At 36.5% G+C, this 17,880-nt stretch overlaps 8 protein-coding genes across 8 annotated transcripts; 5 read left to right on the top strand and 3 right to left on the bottom strand.

The window, feature by feature from the left end:
* Nucleotides 1-91: 91 nt before the first annotated feature.
* On the bottom strand, nucleotides 92-891 carry EV154DRAFT_536401 (WLM domain-containing protein; the record flags this gene model as incomplete). Its single annotated transcript, XM_051604132.1, has 2 exons — nucleotides 92-598; nucleotides 658-891. The coding sequence occupies 2 exons, from the start codon at nucleotides 889-891 to the stop codon at nucleotides 92-94; spliced, it is 741 nt and encodes a 246-aa protein (XP_051461246.1).
* A 977-nt stretch (nucleotides 892-1,868) lies between these two features.
* On the bottom strand, nucleotides 1,869-3,620 carry EV154DRAFT_548711 (uncharacterized protein; the record flags this gene model as incomplete). The annotated part of the gene is made up of 6 exons (XM_051604822.1): nucleotides 3,575-3,620; nucleotides 3,403-3,523; nucleotides 2,561-3,349; nucleotides 2,445-2,503; nucleotides 2,285-2,382; nucleotides 1,869-2,115 (listed from the first exon to the last, which is right to left on the bottom strand). Exons 3-6 carry the CDS (start codon nucleotides 3,342-3,344, stop codon nucleotides 1,869-1,871), a joined length of 1,188 nt encoding a protein of 395 aa, XP_051461245.1. The 5' UTR covers nucleotides 3,345-3,349; nucleotides 3,403-3,523; nucleotides 3,575-3,620.
* Nucleotides 3,621-3,793: 173 nt separating this feature from the next.
* On the top strand, nucleotides 3,794-7,041 carry EV154DRAFT_536400 (THO complex subunit 1 transcription elongation factor-domain-containing protein; the record flags this gene model as incomplete). Its single annotated transcript, XM_051604131.1, has 8 exons — nucleotides 3,794-4,018; nucleotides 4,097-4,172; nucleotides 4,274-4,398; nucleotides 4,481-5,041; nucleotides 5,104-5,391; nucleotides 5,471-5,661; nucleotides 5,729-6,038; nucleotides 6,349-7,041. The coding sequence occupies 8 exons, from the start codon at nucleotides 3,794-3,796 to the stop codon at nucleotides 7,039-7,041; spliced, it is 2,469 nt and encodes an 822-aa protein (XP_051461244.1).
* A 166-nt stretch (nucleotides 7,042-7,207) lies between these two features.
* On the bottom strand, nucleotides 7,208-9,087 carry EV154DRAFT_58613 (kinase-like domain-containing protein). Its single transcript, XM_051606780.1, has 10 exons — nucleotides 8,929-9,087; nucleotides 8,694-8,877; nucleotides 8,620-8,646; nucleotides 8,432-8,562; nucleotides 8,308-8,377; nucleotides 8,181-8,248; nucleotides 8,067-8,124; nucleotides 7,882-8,012; nucleotides 7,352-7,817; nucleotides 7,208-7,224 (listed from the first exon to the last, which is right to left on the bottom strand). The coding sequence occupies exons 1-9, from the start codon at nucleotides 9,023-9,025 to the stop codon at nucleotides 7,501-7,503; spliced, it is 1,083 nt and encodes a 360-aa protein (XP_051461243.1). The 5' UTR covers nucleotides 9,026-9,087; the 3' UTR covers nucleotides 7,208-7,224; nucleotides 7,352-7,500.
* Nucleotides 9,088-9,434: 347 nt separating this feature from the next.
* On the top strand, nucleotides 9,435-9,996 carry EV154DRAFT_536398 (RNA polymerase Rpb4-domain-containing protein; the record flags this gene model as incomplete). Its single annotated transcript, XM_051604130.1, has 3 exons — nucleotides 9,435-9,581; nucleotides 9,638-9,790; nucleotides 9,844-9,996. 3 exons carry the CDS (start codon nucleotides 9,435-9,437, stop codon nucleotides 9,994-9,996), a joined length of 453 nt encoding a protein of 150 aa, XP_051461242.1.
* Nucleotides 9,997-10,095: 99 nt separating this feature from the next.
* EV154DRAFT_497143 (uncharacterized protein) lies at nucleotides 10,096-12,210 on the top strand. The gene is made up of 7 exons (XM_051600231.1): nucleotides 10,096-10,216; nucleotides 10,277-10,372; nucleotides 10,422-10,499; nucleotides 10,570-10,935; nucleotides 10,995-11,750; nucleotides 11,810-11,977; nucleotides 12,036-12,210. The coding sequence occupies exons 1-7, from the start codon at nucleotides 10,124-10,126 to the stop codon at nucleotides 12,078-12,080; spliced, it is 1,602 nt and encodes a 533-aa protein (XP_051461241.1). The 5' UTR covers nucleotides 10,096-10,123; the 3' UTR covers nucleotides 12,081-12,210.
* A 1,300-nt stretch (nucleotides 12,211-13,510) lies between these two features.
* EV154DRAFT_576637 (general substrate transporter) lies at nucleotides 13,511-15,126 on the top strand (the record flags this gene model as incomplete). The annotated part of the gene is made up of 2 exons (XM_051606499.1): nucleotides 13,511-13,719; nucleotides 13,785-15,126. The coding sequence occupies 2 exons, from the start codon at nucleotides 13,511-13,513 to the stop codon at nucleotides 15,124-15,126; spliced, it is 1,551 nt and encodes a 516-aa protein (XP_051461240.1).
* An 884-nt stretch (nucleotides 15,127-16,010) lies between these two features.
* Nucleotides 16,011-16,970, top strand: EV154DRAFT_414333 (ankyrin repeat-containing domain protein; the record flags this gene model as incomplete). The annotated part of the gene is made up of 1 exon (XM_051595605.1): nucleotides 16,011-16,970. The coding sequence occupies one exon, from the start codon at nucleotides 16,011-16,013 to the stop codon at nucleotides 16,968-16,970; it is 960 nt and encodes a 319-aa protein (XP_051461239.1).
* Between the last annotated feature and the right edge of the window lie 910 nt (nucleotides 16,971-17,880).

The following is a 17,880-nucleotide window of genomic DNA, read 5'->3' as shown; positions in this document are numbered from 1 at the left end:
TTCTGTGCCTTTTTTTTAATAACAACTACAGATTATTTTCTACTCTATAATTTAATTTATTATCATTATGTGTGTTTATATACGTGTAAAATTAATGAGAACCACATCCTTCGTCCATTTCTTGCTCTTCTTTCTTGGTAAGTCTGGATAGTGCAGCTTGTGCGGCACGCTGTCTTCTTGCTTCGGGTGTATCCAGACCTGTTGTTGATTTGGACCCAGCACCCAATCTATAAGTCCCTGCTTCATACAGGACATCACTCTCCATATCCTCCTCTCCCTCGGGGGTATAAAATTCACCATGGCCCAAGGTATTTGCACCATGTGCGGTCCAATCCAGATTCACCACGTCCTTATTTAATTGTCGATTTAAAGCATGAAAGTTATCGTCGTGATCACCCCAAACATTATGAGTCAATTCATGAAGTAAAACCTTCCTCACAGAGTCGTAATGTCTAAATCCAGATAAATCGTCTGTCCGCAGGCGTAGAGCGATTAATTGGCCTGCGTTCCTATTGTATCCCAAAATAGATGCTTCGAATGGCGTCAGCTCAATTAACTCACCAACCGACCATTTTCTATCTGCCATGATCGCACGAATCTAAATATCCAGTTAATACTTCATTCTAAAACTTAAGAAAGAAAGAAAAAATGACTTACACCTCGATCGTCTCTTAATTTTTCCAGTAAGCTCTGAGCCTTTTCTGGCTGAGGGAATTCAGGAATAACCGAGATCTTGTGAAATGTATACTTTGCGTTTGGATTCGGCTTCTGTTGTTGAAGCAATTGCTTTTTCTTTAAGCGTATTGCCGGAGCCAGCTTTCGTTGTTCGACAATTTTTTGATCCTGTAAAGTCACTTTCTCGATTTGAACCGGTAGACTTCCCATCAGCATAAGTTTACTACCGTCTTGCACCCCTAAATCTTTTAAATATACTTGGGGATCTTTGAGTATACGACCCTTCCACATTAACTTTTGACTATCCATGGGCAATTCTGTTTCCTGTTCGAGGTAATGCTTTACTTCTTCAACTGTTGAATCGAGACTCCATTGGTCGAATGTAATAGTGTGTGACTTGAATCCTACTTTAAAGTTAATTTTTTCGTTCGACATTATTTTGTTTGATTATAGAGAAAAAGGGGTGAAATACTCAAGATATTTAAATGCATTAATATAATTAATAATCTGTTCTCGTTCCTTCTACAAAGTCAGCTGCTTATAAATATTTCGATTGGTCATTTCTGCGTAGTCAATCAGATGCAGTAAAAAACGGTTACTTTGAATGTCTGTAACCAGAAAAAACTTCGATCCAAGTGGTACACAAGACTTGAGCTGCTACATAACTAGTTGGTGATTAGAATCGATTTATTCAAAATCCCATTTAACAAGTTGCACGACGTCGCACTTCATTTTAATTAATAAGGTTAAAGGGACAAATCATGAGCGAATGGAAAGAGACATAGTCTTACAACGCCTAAATATTGTATTGCAGGACTATATACATGTATCTCAAGCACAACAAATTATTAAAAAAACTGTACAAAGAGCAAGGTTTATTTCACTAAGCGGAAGTATTGAGAAATGCTATCAATATTGATATAATAATGAAATATTCCAAGAAATAAACGGTTAAATTATTTGAGACTAAAACTAGATATCTTTTTATTAAATGGAAAAGGGGATCCTTTTTATAAGGAAGGATTGAAATAGATTGTTATCCGGGAAGATCAGATGGGAGCGTGGATTGGAAGTAGACATTAATATCTTGATCGGTTAATGGTTTATGTTTCAGTGCTGGGTTGCTATTAAATGTCAAGTAGATTATAGGCTGGATATATAGTGTGTATATATCAAATAACCACTTTTTTTTTTTACTCGTCTTCTTCAAGAATGAACCTCGTGTTCACAATGCATGACTGGCCATCAACAGTACCTACACAAAAGTCAAAAAAGACATTTGCTGTATCGGCCGCTAAATGTACTATCCTCTTTAGCTTATTGAACTGAGCTTCTGATCTATGTGCCCTAGATAAAAGAGGAGTCAATAAAAACCATGCAAAATCATTTGCGTAACTTATTTTCTTTACTCGTGTGCGGGAACCTGTCTCAGTGGGCGATCTTTACAATAAACTTCAAGTTCTTCATTTTCTTCGTCTTTTTATGTGAGCTTTACATCGTACGAGATACTGGTAGGGTTGTCACATTTTGGACAAAAGCTATCAACAGGAGTACTGATATACGGCCGTTAAACAACAAGTATTGGCCATTAAAAGATACATATACTTACCGCACGTTACACCTAAAACAGTATCCTTGAATCCAATCTCTAACATCTTGAGGACTGTACTTACAGATACTGGCCTTTACCTCACAAACCCCATTACCCTACATAAACAAACAAAAAGTCAGATCGGAGCTAAACATATACAATGTATGCACTTCATTACACGTCGAGATTTGATATACTTGAGACTTTTGAGGCCTCCGCGCTTCTTGGTTATGAATTCTTTTTTATATTTTTAAGAACATACGATCATATAGTTTAGTATAATACTTTCCTTACCCGTTCGAAGTGGGTATGCCTTTAACTGGTCTCTTATACATCTCTTCAAATTAGCCTTCACCGATTCTCGTCTTGCAAGAACATTCTTCAAAAGATCATCGTCTCGTGAGATGCGAACAACCTGCGGCTTACTTTGATTATTGCTTCCATGGATGTTGAACTCCAACGTGTCCGTGAGTTTTTTTACACAATTACGGAGGAAGACAAAATCTTTGATACCCAAATCAGCACAAACACTGCGATGGTTGTCCCATACAGAGCAATAAATCAGATACTTGGGATCTAAGACCTTTTGATCGACAGTTAAGGTGGGTGGGTAGGGATTCTCAGTAAAATCTGTTAATACCAACAGAGTAAACGCATCGAAGTTCTTAATATCTACGATTTGGCCAACAAAGTCAAAGTACTTAGATGGATCATCATACAGCTGAGAAGTCTCTAACAATGGTCTCTTTGTTGGAACCCACACCATTGCTTCTGAACCCGAGGCCTCAGCGTTCCATGTATCTAAAGCTTTCATGATGGCTTTATCGTTTGGTGCCGCAGGAAGATTCATATTGACGAGTTCGATTTGTCTGATTTCTGTAGCAGTGAAAAGAGCATATTTGGAGAAGGAATTGAGAGTAATTTGTGGATTATTATTAAATTCCTTTACATAAAAGTTTGTCATTTTCACTATTCGATTCTCTCGAAAAGCCTCAAGTGTCTCAAAGCTTTTACTGAATATATTTAAACAGCAAGTGCCTGATTCCAAAGAAGGGTCGCTAATATAACAGGTCAACATATGGTCTGTCATATCGTAGTTAGTAGAAAGACACTTTACTAATGGGTTCTATGCCCACCTTTCTGAGGATTGTTGCTAGTTCGAATGTCCTTTTTGGACAAGATTACTGCGTATCCTACGCTATCGCGTGGGGCGTATTCTTGTTTAGCAAAATATCTTAAATTATTTATGTTATTCTCCTATTCTTTTGCTTTTAGTCGCTCAAAAATTTTTCTCAGGTGCTATTTTACCTTCAAAAGGTCGAGGTATTATTGTCCAAACATTGTTGGTTTTAACAGCAAACAAGAACACTTGCAGTCTTTCTTTTTTTTTTTATCATGTAAAAATTTAAAAAAGCGATCGGTAGTCACACTTAAAAAGAACCAAGGCGCGAATCACAAAAAAAAAACACATCTTCTCTTTAAACCAAACAACTAAAAATGTCACACTTTTTAAAATTTCGTGAAGAAATGGAAAAGGCCATCAAGGCCTGTCTCTCCGCAACAACCGATTACCGAAATAAACATGCAGTCAGTGAAGTGCCTTCCAAAGTAATTGAAGAATTAGCCTTGCAACATATTGCTCCTTTAGCGGGTAAAGCCAACTTGTTGAATGTTCCTATCCTCGAAGGAAGACCCGACTGGCGCAAGAATGCTACCGAGGTTGTATTCCGTGATATGCTTCTCGACATTGCCGTAAGATTATTTACTTTTTCATTTTTTTTTTTTTTTTTATTTGTATATTCATCTTTTTTTTTTTTTTTGTTTAATTAGAAAGGAAACGATAGTGAACAAGTGTATAATAAGACTGAAGACTGCCTTGATATTGTCTTGTACTGCTCAGCCACGGGTAAATTGTCCAAACAAAGAAAAAGTTTTTTTTATAAAATATTGTCAACACGCAACAATCATACTCAATTTCGAAAAAAACATGTATTCAAATCCCAACAGATGCCGACTTGTTAGACCACGTCACTCATTTAACTTTTGTTGAAGAGCTGCTTGATGTCAACACCACATTTGCTTGTGAGAAATTGTTTAATTATGTCGAGAAACGCAAAACGAAAATCACAGATGTAAGAAAGAGAAAGAGAGAGAGAACGAACCAAACCTTATTACGCACGACTCACCTATAAAAAACCCCCCCTTTAAATATAGAACTTGGTGCCTGGTAAAGGAAAAGGTCTTGTACTTTTAAGAATGTGTAACGTTCTGCTTCGTCGATTATCCAAGGAAACCAACACAGTATTCTGTGGACGTATCCTCATGTTTCTCGCCAACACTTTTCCTTTGTGCGAACGATCCGGTGTTAACCTCAGAGGTGATTTTAATAACGACATGATTAGCTTTGACTCGGATGAACAAGTCGATTCAGACCCTACCTTGACCGAAGAACAAAAGCAGTTTTACAAGACATTTTGGTCCACTCGTCCGTATTTCGCTAACCCTCCTTCCATATTTGAAGGCGATAATTTTAAAAACTTACAAAAGGGCACAGACAGCATCACTCAAAGATTCCAAATCATTGCAGAAAAAGAGGCAGAAGTCTTGGGTGCTCGCAAAAACTCTTCTCCTGCAGGGTCAAAACGAACTCGGGTCGAATCATCTTCTTTGGATATGGATGTAGACCCTAATAAGGCAGAACAACTGCTAAATGAAATTAATAGAGATTTCCAATTCCCAAGGTTATTAAGTAGTCGAAAATTATTAGATTTAGAGGTAAATATATACATATATACATTTATGTATATTAATAGTATTTAACATGCTTATAATTATAGATGGAGGATTCCAGATTTCGAAGAAATGTCATTGTACAATATCTCGTTCTTTTCCAATATCTCAACGGATTCTCCCAATCCGAAAAAGACAATACCGCTAAATTATTAGCAAGCCGTGGTTCTACCAAACAATCCTTAATCCAACCCAATTATATTTTGAAAGAAGAACAAGTGGAGTGGATTGCAAAGACTAAAGATATATTATTAACACTATTACGGTCCACCAAACCTCACGGCAATCTCTATACAGATATTATTCTGACCATCTTAGCAAACGAACGTCATTGGGTAAAGTTTAGAAAAATTGCCCTAAGATATGCCTTTTCCTAGAAAATGTTGTATATATTAATTTCTGTTTTGAAAATAGATTATTTGGAAAGCATCTGGGTGTCCTACTTTTGAAAAACCACCAATCACGATCGAAGAATTAGAAAAGAATTGGTTAAGCAAGAAACCTCGATTATCGACACCTCCTAGCAAATATCGTTATTCCCATGGTAACTTTGAAGTCTCTCGACTCTACAGTAAACACACACAACCATTATCCCAATTCATGTTGTAAGTTTCCTCTCCTCTCTCCTTGCTGTGTTTCTATGCTGACCCTCGTAAAAAAAAAAATATGTAGAAATCGCGCAAAGACACCTACACCTATTGAAGTGATCACAAAGGCTACAGCCGAACTAGATGATTCACTCGACCCTTCCAAGGAAAGATTCGATTATGCCAACGGAGCTTTATTACAAGCATCAAGACTGATGTACCGAGATCATGCTCTATTGATCTGTAAATTATACGGCGCCAAAAAAGATATTTATAAAGAAATGCGATCAAGATTGAATGAACCATCGTCTCCCATGTCGGTGGATGAACCACCTAAGACCGCTGCTGAACAAGTGCTTGACTTTACAGTGGGAAATACCATCACAGAGGATCATGTGCAGGCTGAGATGCAAGTGTTGACCAAAGCCAAGAATATCATTATTGAAGCCACCAGTATAAAGATTGAAGATGATGCTAATAATAGTGCTAATGGTACAATGTAATTATTGAAAAAAACATAAAATAAAAAAGAAAATACCTGTAAAATTTAATATATTGGAATTGTGAGAATGATAAGGGGGTTATATTGCTAATCAAGCAACTGTATTAAAACGGGGGTTGCAAAGTAATTCTTGATATAAAAGAGAGAGAAAGAGAGAAGAAATGGTAAGCTTTAATCCCCCCTCCCATACCGTTAAAATGAAGTCGATTCTACTCTCCATCCTGTTATTACCAATATCTGTTTTCAGTGCCCCAGCTAATGATAAAAAAATGATCATTTCAAATCAATGTGACAAAACCCTTCAAATGGGATATCAAACCAATGATGATCCAAGAGGTACCACCATCGAAATTGGTGTTAATGGCTCTCATACGTTACATGTCAACTCCAATTGGGCTGGCAGAGTCTGGGCTAGAGAATCGTGCGACTACCACGCCTGTGATCTTGCAGGAGCTGGTGATCCTGCCTCTTTGGCCGAGTTCAAATTCAACAACAATAATGCTGATATTGATTACTATGATGTATCATTTGTAGATGGGTTTAATTTGCCAGTCAGTATTGAACCTGTGATGAGTGGAGGCCTAGATGAATTTGTTCAACTGGATAGCAAGCATTGTAGAGTATCTATCTGTGACAGTTTGCCTGTCTGCCCCGAGGACTTGAAGGAGTTGGATGATGCCGGCCAATTTGTTGCTTGTAATAGTGCTTGTTCTAAGCATGGTAAAGATGAATATTGTTGTACCGGGGATCATGGTAGCGCGGATACCTGCAATACAAATTATTATGCCAATACCATCAAAGAGACCTGCCCTGATTCATATAGTTATGCATTCGATGATGCTACCAGCGTATATGGCTGTAAAGCCAATGCTTATAAAATCGTATTTTGTCCATAAATAAACTCATTCTCATTCCCCCCCTATCATCAGTGCGGTTCTGCAAAATTATTAATCATGTACCACGTGTTTCTAAAAAACGCACAACAACTCCGTGATATGGATTCGACTGCTTTAATTGCAAGTCCTTCCTTTTGTGACGCTTTTATGTACACAAATTTTTTTTTAAACGGAATCAGAAAACTATAAAAAGGGCACGAAAAAGTGAAATAATTTAGTTTCTTTGTACTTCTTTCTCGTTTTCATATCGGATAAATCTTTCGCCTTTTACTAAAGATTTCCGTGGATGCGGGAAACTAAGGAAGATTACCCAAATTTTTTGTCAACCCATTTTTACCTTTGAAAGCCTTGGTTTTCTTGGGTAATTTTGTACATTTTTAAAAATAATAAAAAAGAAAAAAAAAAGTTTCCATAAATTGTTAAATTTTAAAAATAACGGAAATTGAATTATTTTTTTTATTATTGGACTGTTTTTGACTTTGAAATATCTACGCCAGCTGTAATATTACTCACTGCTTCGGTGGTGGGTGCAGAGATGGTTGTAGCAGCTCTCTTTCCTTCTTTCACAAGGGACTGTGAACGTATACGATTCATAGCTTTTACAGCACTAATAGCACTTTTAAATGTTCGACGAGCATTAAAGTTTTCACGCACCGTGTCCAAAAGATCAATATCCTTGGCTTGTTGTCCCGTCATCCAAACATGATTTAAAGCTTCTGTAGCGGTGGGTCGATCGGCTGGGTTCAACGAGAGACACCTTCTAATAAATGCACGCGCTAACAGAAAAAGAAAAAAAAATTAAGAAGGGCTGTTCAAGAGTATAGCAGATAAAAGGTTTACCATCAGGAGAAACGTTTCTCCAATATCTCTCATGAAATTCATAACGAGCATGTGTAATATCGTCCATTAATTCAATATTATCCTCTCCTTGAAAAGGCTGGTAACCACAAAGCACTGTGTACGTAATTACACTAGTCCTAAATCAGTATTTCCGCTCCTATTGTTCTCTCTCTTCTTTGTCTTACCCGACACCCCAAATATCCACAGGGAAGCTATAAGACTTCTTTAAAAGTACTTCAGGAGCTGTAATAAAAGTTAAATCTTAAAGCTTTAAAATGAGGTGGTCTGGGTTACATTACCGACATAGCCAGGTGATCCACACACTGTCTTTAAACCTGCACCAGCGTCATTGATAATTTTGGCAATACTGTTAAAAAAAAAAAGGATTAATCACGGTGTGTAACACTAGAATAAAAACATACTTGCCCAAAATCACAAATGACGAGTTCTGCGTTCGCTTCTGGAGTCTTGAACAGGAGATTTTCTGGCTTCATATCTTTATCATAACAGCGATTAATATCAGATAATCCTAATTGAATTTTCTATTTACCTCTGTGAACAATCTTCTTCTTATGAAGATATTCCAGGCCTCGAAGAACAGAGCCCATGATTTTGATAGCATCCTTTTCTGTAAACTTTCCTCTTTCAAATAATCGCTCGAATAATTCGCCACCTGTTGCTCTGATAGATGAAAAGGTTAAAAGACCCTATTTGTTGTATTTGAAGTATCTAACTTACAATTCGAAAACTAAATAAAACTTTTCACTACAAAGAGGTGAATAGCTATTCAGGCATATTTTTATTGAACTTACCGAGATTCAAACCAGTCATAAAAACCAATGACATTGGGATGAGAGAGGCCTTCAAGGACATCCATTTCCGAATAAACCATGTCGAAATGACCTTTGACTTTAGACTTTGGAATGATCTTTATAGCAACTTGCTTATCATCCTCAATACGAGTTGCCTTTTTCACGTACCCGTACGATCCACTACCTTTATTTATATGTGGGTAATAGGAAATAATTTTTTTCTATCGATCCTTACCTAATTCCTCACCAAAGTTATACTTCTTTTTGCGTTCATAAGAATCAGGCTTTGGCCCACCGTGGACAAAATTATCCAGCGATTCAATCAATCCCATACAGTTGAAAAAAAAGATATAAAAAGAGAGAGAGAGAGAGAGAGAAAAAGAGATTAGCTTCGATTAGGTTTATTTTTTTTTTAGCTTTTGTAAAAATAGTTTTGAACTGCGCTTATTGTCATTGTTCATGTATTTTTCTCTCTATCTTTTCTCTCTTTATTTTACTCTCACAGCTGAGTGATATTTGCAGTGATACAATTAAAAAAAGATGTCTGCCATGCAAGAACTTGTGTAGATTATGCAAATAAAAAAAATGTTTAGCGCAGGTGGTGCAACACAACAGTGTAAAACAAAAAAAGATTGGGACTTTTTTTGACTGCTAAAATGGATTTTTTTTTTTAATGATAAAAACAGGTTCACTTACATTTTTTTTTTCTCTGTAATTCAAAAGTTTTGTTCTTATAACAAGATGCACATTAAAACCATTAGAGCAGCCTTGATTTCGAATTACGAAGTATTGAGACTTTTAGAAGAAAGCCAAGAAGCACAGAAACAAGTACAAATAGCGGATCCCTCAGTAGAATACCCAGAACATTTAAGAACAGTTCAATTTGAAGTATGAATTACAATGAGCACACTGTCCTATCCTGTATTAACTCCTCTTTATTCAAGTTGACAGAATATCTGAAGGAAACACCATGTAGCACACAAACACCACAACAAGTCTCTGATTTTTTAAATGCCTTATCCAGATTTGCACTGACACGGGCCGAAAAGTTACAAATTTTAAACTGGAGACCCAAAAGCACAGTCGAGATTTACTTGGTAAAGTTTAAATGTTTTTTAAAAAAGGGGTTGAAATTAAGCATATTCTGTAGATTATCGAAGAGTGTGAAGAACGTTTTTCAGAAGAGGATTTAGAGGAAATGCTCAACTCAATTATTGTTTGTTTACCAAGAGATGACGATGAAGTAGAGGAAGAAGAAGAGGAAGAAGAGGTTGAAGAAGAAGCAATGGAGGAAGGCGAATAAATTTTAAAAGAAAAAAAAAAGTGGTACTACGTGACACATCTTGTAATAAAAACTGTTCTATTCCGTTTCCCTTTTTCTCTCCTTTTTTCTCTCTTTTTATATTTGTTTATCTTTTGCACAAATTACAATGGAATTATCTACCTCCCCAAAGACGCCAAAACGACAAGAAACATTAGGGCCCATGACCCCTATTCAAGACTGGGAAGTCGAAAGAGCCACGGTAAATTAGTTTTCCTTTGGAGTAGTTGTAATATGCACGTCTTCTAATAGGGCTGCTTAGGTTGTGGTTGAAGCCAAAAGCTATCGTGAAAAGGCAGAGAGATTGGAGAAACAATTGGAAACGGATCGTCAAACATACGAGAAAAATACTGTTAGCGTAAGGAACACGAAAATGATGATGAAAATTCGTATTAACCTTAAAATAGTTACTCCGGGAAGTCAAATTAAAAGAGTCCTTTTTGGAGAAAAAGCTAAAAGATTCTGAAGAGAACTTGATGGAAGATGTAAGGCCCTTAAAAGGAGTTCATCTCTCTCTTTTTTTTTTTGCACTCTAACTTATACTTTCTTATACAGCTTTTAAAGTTACAGCGTCAGTTGGATGATGAAAAAACTTTACGACAAGAGGAAATTCAGACTATCCGGAATCAACACGAACTAGCATTAGAATCTGAAGATAAAAAATACCAAAGAAGATTAACAGCTCTTCAAGAACGATTAAATGCCAAAGATAAAGAATACGCAGAGCTATTTGAAAAGGAAAAGGAAAACAATAACCCGGAGAGGGACCAGGAAAAGGACAAATTGATTGAGTCCTTGAATTTAGAAATCGCCAAGGAGAAATCCGAAAATGCTCAGCTGCGGGAATCTAATTCGGATTTATCTGCTACCATCACGGATTTAACTACTTTGGCCACCACAGAAAATGAAGAACAAATTCAGGTTTGCTGACAAAATATCCTTTCCATAACAACCGTATCCATTAACTCTTCTAATAATAGAATGTGTCAAAAGAGTTTGAACAGCTTCGATCCTACTGTAAATCCATCCAACATAAATTAGAAACATCCGAGTCAAACTTGAATCAGTATCGCGAGCACCAAAAGGAATATATACAAAAGGTTCAAGATTTAGAAAATGATTTAGCTGCTGCTAAAAAGCTATCCCAGCAACAAAAAAAGAGATTAAGTCAAATCGTATCAAATCACGATGATAATATCAAACAGCTTCAGGAGAACTTTGCACATGAGGCTCAATTATCTCAAATGACTACACAAGCCCAATTTCAAAACCTTCAGTCCGAACACACAGAAATGTTACGCGAGTTACGTGAGCAGCATGAAACAGAAAAGGAAGTTTGGCGCATAGAACAACAGTCTTTGATTGATGAAATACGTCGTGACACCACGTTTGAAAAAGAGGAAGCTATACGAGAATTAACAAGAGAGTGGAACGATAAAAATGAGGATTTAAGTGCTTCCATGTCCAAAGACGCCATGGAAATTCAAACTCATTGGGAATCAAAGTTAGAGGAGGCTAAATCGAAATTCGTCTTACAAAAGACCCGTCTTTTAGGTGAAATTGAGGTCATCAAGGACCGTTTAGGAAAGGAAATTCATAGACGTAAACAAAATCAGGCTGCATTAGTTGACGCCCAAGATAAATTAGACTCTGTTCAACTTAAATTGGATGTTTATCATAAGAAATCTGCTGATCTGTTAAAACAACGAACCTTGATCGACAAGGAGCTATCCCAGGTACCCATTTATATTATGATACTCTGCTTTTACAATCACTAACTTTTTTATTGGAATAGTTAAAATCCCAAAATCGTATTTCATATCGATTGGCCCGTAGCCTCGTAGCAATCACCTCTCCTACTGCCATCATTGATCTCCGTGCTCAATTACCGGACATCCTGCAAACAGCCATCCGTGACGTTTCGATTATGCGTATTCATGGTCAAACCCACCATGATTATCAGGTACCTCTTATAATTCACTCGTGCTATCGCAATTGCCACTTACCTTTATCTTTTTTAGAACTCTACGTTTGATATCGATACCATACCAACATATGGTTTTTAATACTTGCATCAAGTAAATCATACCCCTATTTTATTTTATGAATGAAACCATGTAACATGCTCTATTTGGCCCGTTTATTTTACAGCCAAATACGATTAATTTTGATAATAAAACATATGTTTTAAGTAAACTCTTATTTAAATGCTTGCTAAATATTTCAATATTAGTATGATTAATTTGCTTCATGGTTTAAAATCTAAAATAGGCTTGAGTAAGTCGTCTTTACACATGCAGAGTTCAAAAATGATAATATTCCAGTTTTTTGGATCGATTTTTCGTAATTTTTTAAAGAGGACTGGAATTCATAAATAATGAAGTATTGCAGCATTGGTTATATAAATTCCGCGGAATTTCCCTTATTATCAGAAGTGCGTTGTAATTGATTTATCCACACCACGACTCAAAGAAGGTCAAGTGGCTAAATGGCTGTCTACGGGGATATGTAACGCCACCATCCATCTAAAATGATTGTTTATTTGTAACACATACTATGGAACTTCGGGTACAATGCATCAATGAATAGCCATGGCGTGTTCAGAAATAGTTGTTATAATATACTTATGTGTAACTCTGATGGATGGCTATGTTTCGCATAATGTGGATTTTGTATTGCAATGTTTTTTTGAAATATCAATGAAAATTGCATGTGGGATTATTTAACGCAATAAGTTGGTTTAAAAGTATATCCTTCTGTCTTATGATGTTGGGGATATACACCACGGGTAAAGTATATTTACTTCTCTTCTACTGAATAACCACTCATCGTCTCGTTAAAGGATTCAAGTTTTCCTTTCGAGAATTCGCACTCACGGTTTCAGTAATGTTGGCATATTTTTTTATTCGGTAAAAATCACATGAATCGTCTGACAGATATAAGTCTTTACACATTTGTGCTTTATAGGGATCAAACACTACAGGAATGACATATATTTTGTACCCACTTTTTTAAGATGAAATATTCTCTCTGTAGTTATCGATTTGACGAAATAAAAATAAATATGAAACCCCTAAAGTTTCGTTAGCAAAGTCTGCAATTACATTAGTGAAATATCATTGGCTAATAGAGGGATTAATCGCACTGCTTTTATTTTATTTTATTTCACAGCAATATTGAGAGTTAATCAATGAGAGCATGCGTATCATGAAGCACCTAAAGATAACAATATAGTTTCTCCCTCTCGCTCTCGCTCTCTCATAGATTAGTATTCAGTTTTAGATATAGAATGAGACCCTGATGGAGACAAAACTCAGATTGGTTGAGGATGGGACTCGGAATAATTTGGTTGGGTGTCAGATGTGTCAAGTTTAAAGACATTTATAAAGGACCATGCTATTTCTCACACACTGAGAGAGTAAATCGTTTCTTCGTCTATTTCTCTCTTTTTTTTTTCTTACAACTATTATAGAAAAATAGCTTTCTCTTATTTAAAATGGATTCGAGGAACTCTAATCTAAAACCGTTTGTTATCTTTTGTGCTATGATTGCATCCCTGGGTACTTTTAACTCTGGTTTCAATACATCTGCACTCAATATTCCTGGGCATGCTGTTAGAGAATGTCCGGGAGTTGCTTCTGGTGTAGTTACATACTATCCAAACTCTCCACTACCCCAATGTATTCCCATGTCAGATTGGATTTGGTACGTCTTTTTATATCATTTAACTTGTTGATGCTTTATGCCTAACTTTATTGTTGTTGGAATAGGGGTGTCGCTACGGGTATGTTTGCTGTCGGTGGTCTTATCGGTGCCATGTCCAACAGTTATTTGATCAATAAATTTGGACGTCGTGACTCCATGATCATGATGAATGCTAACTTCTTTATCGGTGCCGTACTTTTATCTGTGGCTACCACGTCTGCTCAATTTGCTATTGGTCGTATCTTTGTCGGTATTGGTTCAGGTTTCATGACATGCGTAATTAGTGTTTATGTTTCTGAAATCTCTCCACCCAAGTTCCGTGGTGCGCTTACATCCATTCTTCAGTTGTTTACCACGCTTGGTATTCTGATTATCGAATGTATCTCACTTGGTCTGGATTCTGCTATTGGATGGCGTATTATTGTCGTGATTACGGTGGCTCCCGCTATTATTCAAATGGTACTGCTTCCCTTTTGTGCAAGATCACCTCGTTGGTTAATTAATGAAAACCGAATTGATGAGGCTCGAGCAGAGTTCCTTCGACTTCGAAATGGCGACGTGGATGCCGAATTTAACGATATGATTCTTGGTATTACCAAGGGTAAGGGTAATACGGACAAGTCGCCTGACAAAATAAATACAACGGATGCTGATGGGTTCGATAATACACCCACTAACAAGGAAGCCGGTGAAGATGCTGCTGCTAACTTTGAATCGGAAGCTCAACTTAACATCATCCAAGTTATGTCTATTCCTGTCTTGGCTTCTGTCTGTATGAAGATTTTTGTGGTCCATGCTTGTTCTCAATTGACGGGTATCAACGCTATTATGTACTATTCAACCTCTATTTTCGAACTCTCCTTTGGAAATAATGCAAAGTATGTTACCATTGGTGTTGCTGCTTTAAATGTAGTCGTTACGGTAGTAGGACTTTCCTTAATTGATCGTCTTGGACGTAAGACACTCTTATTGATTTCAATTGCTGGTATGTGTATCTGGTGTGTCATTATGACCATTGCCATGCGTTTCTTGGTAGGTGCACTTCAAGTTGTTTGTATTATGCTCTACGTTGCTTCCTATGCTGTTGGTTATGGTATGATTCCCTTTGTACTTAACGGAGAATCCTTCCCTACATACGCAGTGGGTGCAGCTTCCTCTGCTTGTTTAGCCATCAATTGGCTTTTCAATTTCGTCATTGGTTTAATTTTCCCTACCTTATTGGCAGCTTGTGGACCATATGTGTTCTTGATTTTTGCAGGACTCAGTTTGTTTGTTTTCCTATTTGTATTAGCCTTTATCCCAGAGACCAAGCAAAAGTCTCTTGATGAAATTGGTCGACAACTTGGGTGGTACGGCATTGATGTAGCCGAGGCTCTGAATCGAAAAAAGAATAAGACCAAGATTTAAAATAACTTGTTAAAAGAACAATGTCAACTTTCACTTGTATTTCTATATCATTACTTATTATTATAACACACACTCTACATAAAACATAAAACAAAACAAAAAAACATTACCAGTGTACCCAATAAAACATTAATTTTGTTATCATCTTTTTTTTTTATTATTATTATTTTGCCGTTAAATCACTTGGCATAATAGAATGATTTTAAAGTTCAATCATGGATGCAGTTCCTAGAAAAGACAGCCCGTGGATCTTTTGTGTTTGTCGTAGCACATCATCTTTTGTACTCCCCATCTGTTTTCTCCCTGAAATATCCATCAAATGATCAAAGACACTTCGCTTTTTTTATTGTTAGTCCGAAGATAGATCATCACCAATAAATGACTATATTTAACTAGGTGATAGTCATTGCCAAGAAAGATCCACTACCATACGTTTGTTCAAACAAATGATTTTCCTTCTTTTTTTTTTTTTTTTTTTTTTTTTTGCCAAGAAACTTGAGTAAATATTAGCCATTTCCTTTTTGGGATTTCTTCTTTTTCCCTATATATTTTATTCATCCCTAAATCGCCAAGATAAATATGGCCACCTTTTCTTCTTTGTTTCAATCATGAATATCCCTCCGCTTGAACTATCCAAGTATCTGACAACATCGACTGACAAGATAAAAAGTACATCTATTGCATTTATTTTGACTCCGCCCACCTCACCAGATTCAAACGACCCTCCTATGCCAACAGCAACAACAGAAACAACAGAAACAAAGAAGCGAAAGCTTGACGGAGATTCAGATATACCCACTACCGATGAGAAAAAGACCAAAATCCAAAAGAGTCAAACCTTAGACCTGAATTTATTGGATTTGTATTTATCGAGTGGAAAATCCATGGATGTAAAAGACGCAACATACGGATTAAATCTCTTATGTTGGGCTTGTCAATGCAAATCGATAGAAGCAGTCAAAAAGATATTACAGCAAGGCGATATTGATATCAATCAAAGACTGGGTCCTCATCAAATCACCGCACTTCATGTGGCCGCCGCTGTAGATTTTTCATTTGGAATCGATTATTTAACTCAGCATCCAAACCTTGATTTGAATCTCAAAGACGTCTATGGATTGACTGCGGTGCATTACGCAGCACGGCACTCTAAAACCGATTCCATGGCAACCTTATTGGAAGCAGGAGCCCGTTCTGATTTATACGATCGACAAGGAAAATCTGCATTACACTATGCTATTCGCAACGCAAACACGAAAATCGCCAATATGATCTTATCGAAACGTGGAAGAAACAACCCGACTTTTACAAACTTAATATGGGCTTCTTTCAATGATAACAATTGTCCTATTGAAGAATCTATCATCATGGCAGTTGGAAATTCAACAGAAATGCTAAAGCAACTTTTAATCGCCGGTTCGTTAATATCACTCCAGTCCGGTGGTTGGTGGGAAGACAGATATTTACATAAACGAAATAACCTCATTGAACTATGCATTGATTGGAATCGCTTTGATTGTCTGCGCTATTTAGTAGTCAATACCAGTATACCTCTTTTGCCTCAAGCCCTAGACAAAGCCGTTCGTCAGCGCAAATTGGATTTTGTAGTATATCTATGTGATCATGTCGGCATCAATCCATGTCTCCAAAATGGAAACAATCCATCACTTTTATACGCTGCTAATCATGGGTTTATGGAAATGATACCGTATTTGTTACAATCAACAACATCTATCGACTGTATTCAACAAGCCATTTTGTTTACAAGGATGGTCGGAAAAGACAAGCAATTCTGTGACATACTAAAACAACAGTGGAAGCCTCCGACAGCCTCAAATGAATGAACATTTCGTTTTGTAAATAATACCAAAAATAAAAAATCTTTAATACCCCCTTCCTTCTTTAAATTTGTAAAGCTATGACAAAGCATCTTCATTTAGTTCATCCCGAACTCTCCGGGAGTCAATCCCGGGATTATTCGCGGTTTCTGTTATAATCGTCGCTGGGTTGAATTTTATCAAGTTAAGGAATGCTTATGCAATTTTTACCTAATATTTCCTTGGCAGGAGGCAAACCTTTAGTTTATAGCAATATGCATTCTACAAAAAAAAAGAGTAAGTCGTAAGCATATAAAGACAACTGCTCAAGATACATACATCATGTCAACTACATGATATCATCACAACATACGATAGCCTGTATTACATATGACCGAAACAAGCGTGGTGAGACAATGATCAAACAGTTGAAAACTTTAATTATTTGTTTTTCCACTCTATTTTTTAATACCTTGAACATGTGTCTAAAAAACGTCATTTGAGTCCTGTTTTGTTCAGCTGCTTACTTGAGCATCTTACCAATTTAAATCATACAAATGTTATGTCATTTGAAGATAAATTACGTTGGAAGACCAAACTGATTGATACTCATTCGAATACAATGATTAAGTAGATTTTCTAACAAAATTAGTTTACCAAGCAGTTGGTTATACATATGCGTGTACACATTGCCCAAAAGGGATATTCTAGAAGCTTGCTCATATCTCCCAGAGATAGACAGTCATTAAAAGCTTAGCTTGTCTTCTCCTTTGTCATCGCATATGTTGCTAATGAGAAGAATCATTACTCGCCAATTATTAAGCTTCGTATGCTTGGTAGATTAAAAGAAGTGACTTAAGATTTTTTAGACCACTACAGTGGCGAATAACTTGCTCTCAAAAAACTGCAAAAACTGTTACTTCCCGCAAGTAAGTTT

The sequence above is a fragment of the Mucor mucedo genome, assembly GCF_025094135.1.
Source record: "Mucor mucedo strain NRRL 3635 chromosome Unknown EV154scaffold_14, whole genome shotgun sequence".
NCBI classification, from domain to species: Eukaryota; Fungi; Mucoromycota; class Mucoromycetes; order Mucorales; family Mucoraceae; genus Mucor; species Mucor mucedo.
The sequence above is the reverse complement of the archived record's forward strand: the minus strand, read 5'-3'. Positions and strand labels throughout refer to the sequence as shown.

Bases quoted from the DNA above. Each gene is read 5' to 3' on its own strand.
- EV154DRAFT_58613 (XM_051606780.1), bottom strand. From the start codon at position 9,025: ATGGGATTGATTGAATCGCTGGATAATTTTGTCCACGGTGGGCCAAAG. The intron at 8,249-8,307 runs GCAAGTATGTTT...TTTTTTTAACAG, and splicing joins CTCGTCATTTGTGATTTTGG to TATTGCCAAAATTATCAATG. The intron at 8,125-8,180 runs GTAATGTAACCC...CTTTTATTACAG, and splicing joins TGGATCACCTGGCTATGTCG to CTCCTGAAGTACTTTTAAAG.
- EV154DRAFT_497143 (XM_051600231.1), top strand. From the start codon at position 10,124: ATGGAATTATCTACCTCCCCAAAGACGCCAAAACGACAAGAAACATTA. The intron at 10,217-10,276 runs GTAAATTAGTTT...AGGGCTGCTTAG, and splicing joins GGGAAGTCGAAAGAGCCACG to GTTGTGGTTGAAGCCAAAAG. The intron at 10,373-10,421 runs GTAAGGAACACG...ACCTTAAAATAG, and splicing joins ACGAGAAAAATACTGTTAGC to TTACTCCGGGAAGTCAAATT.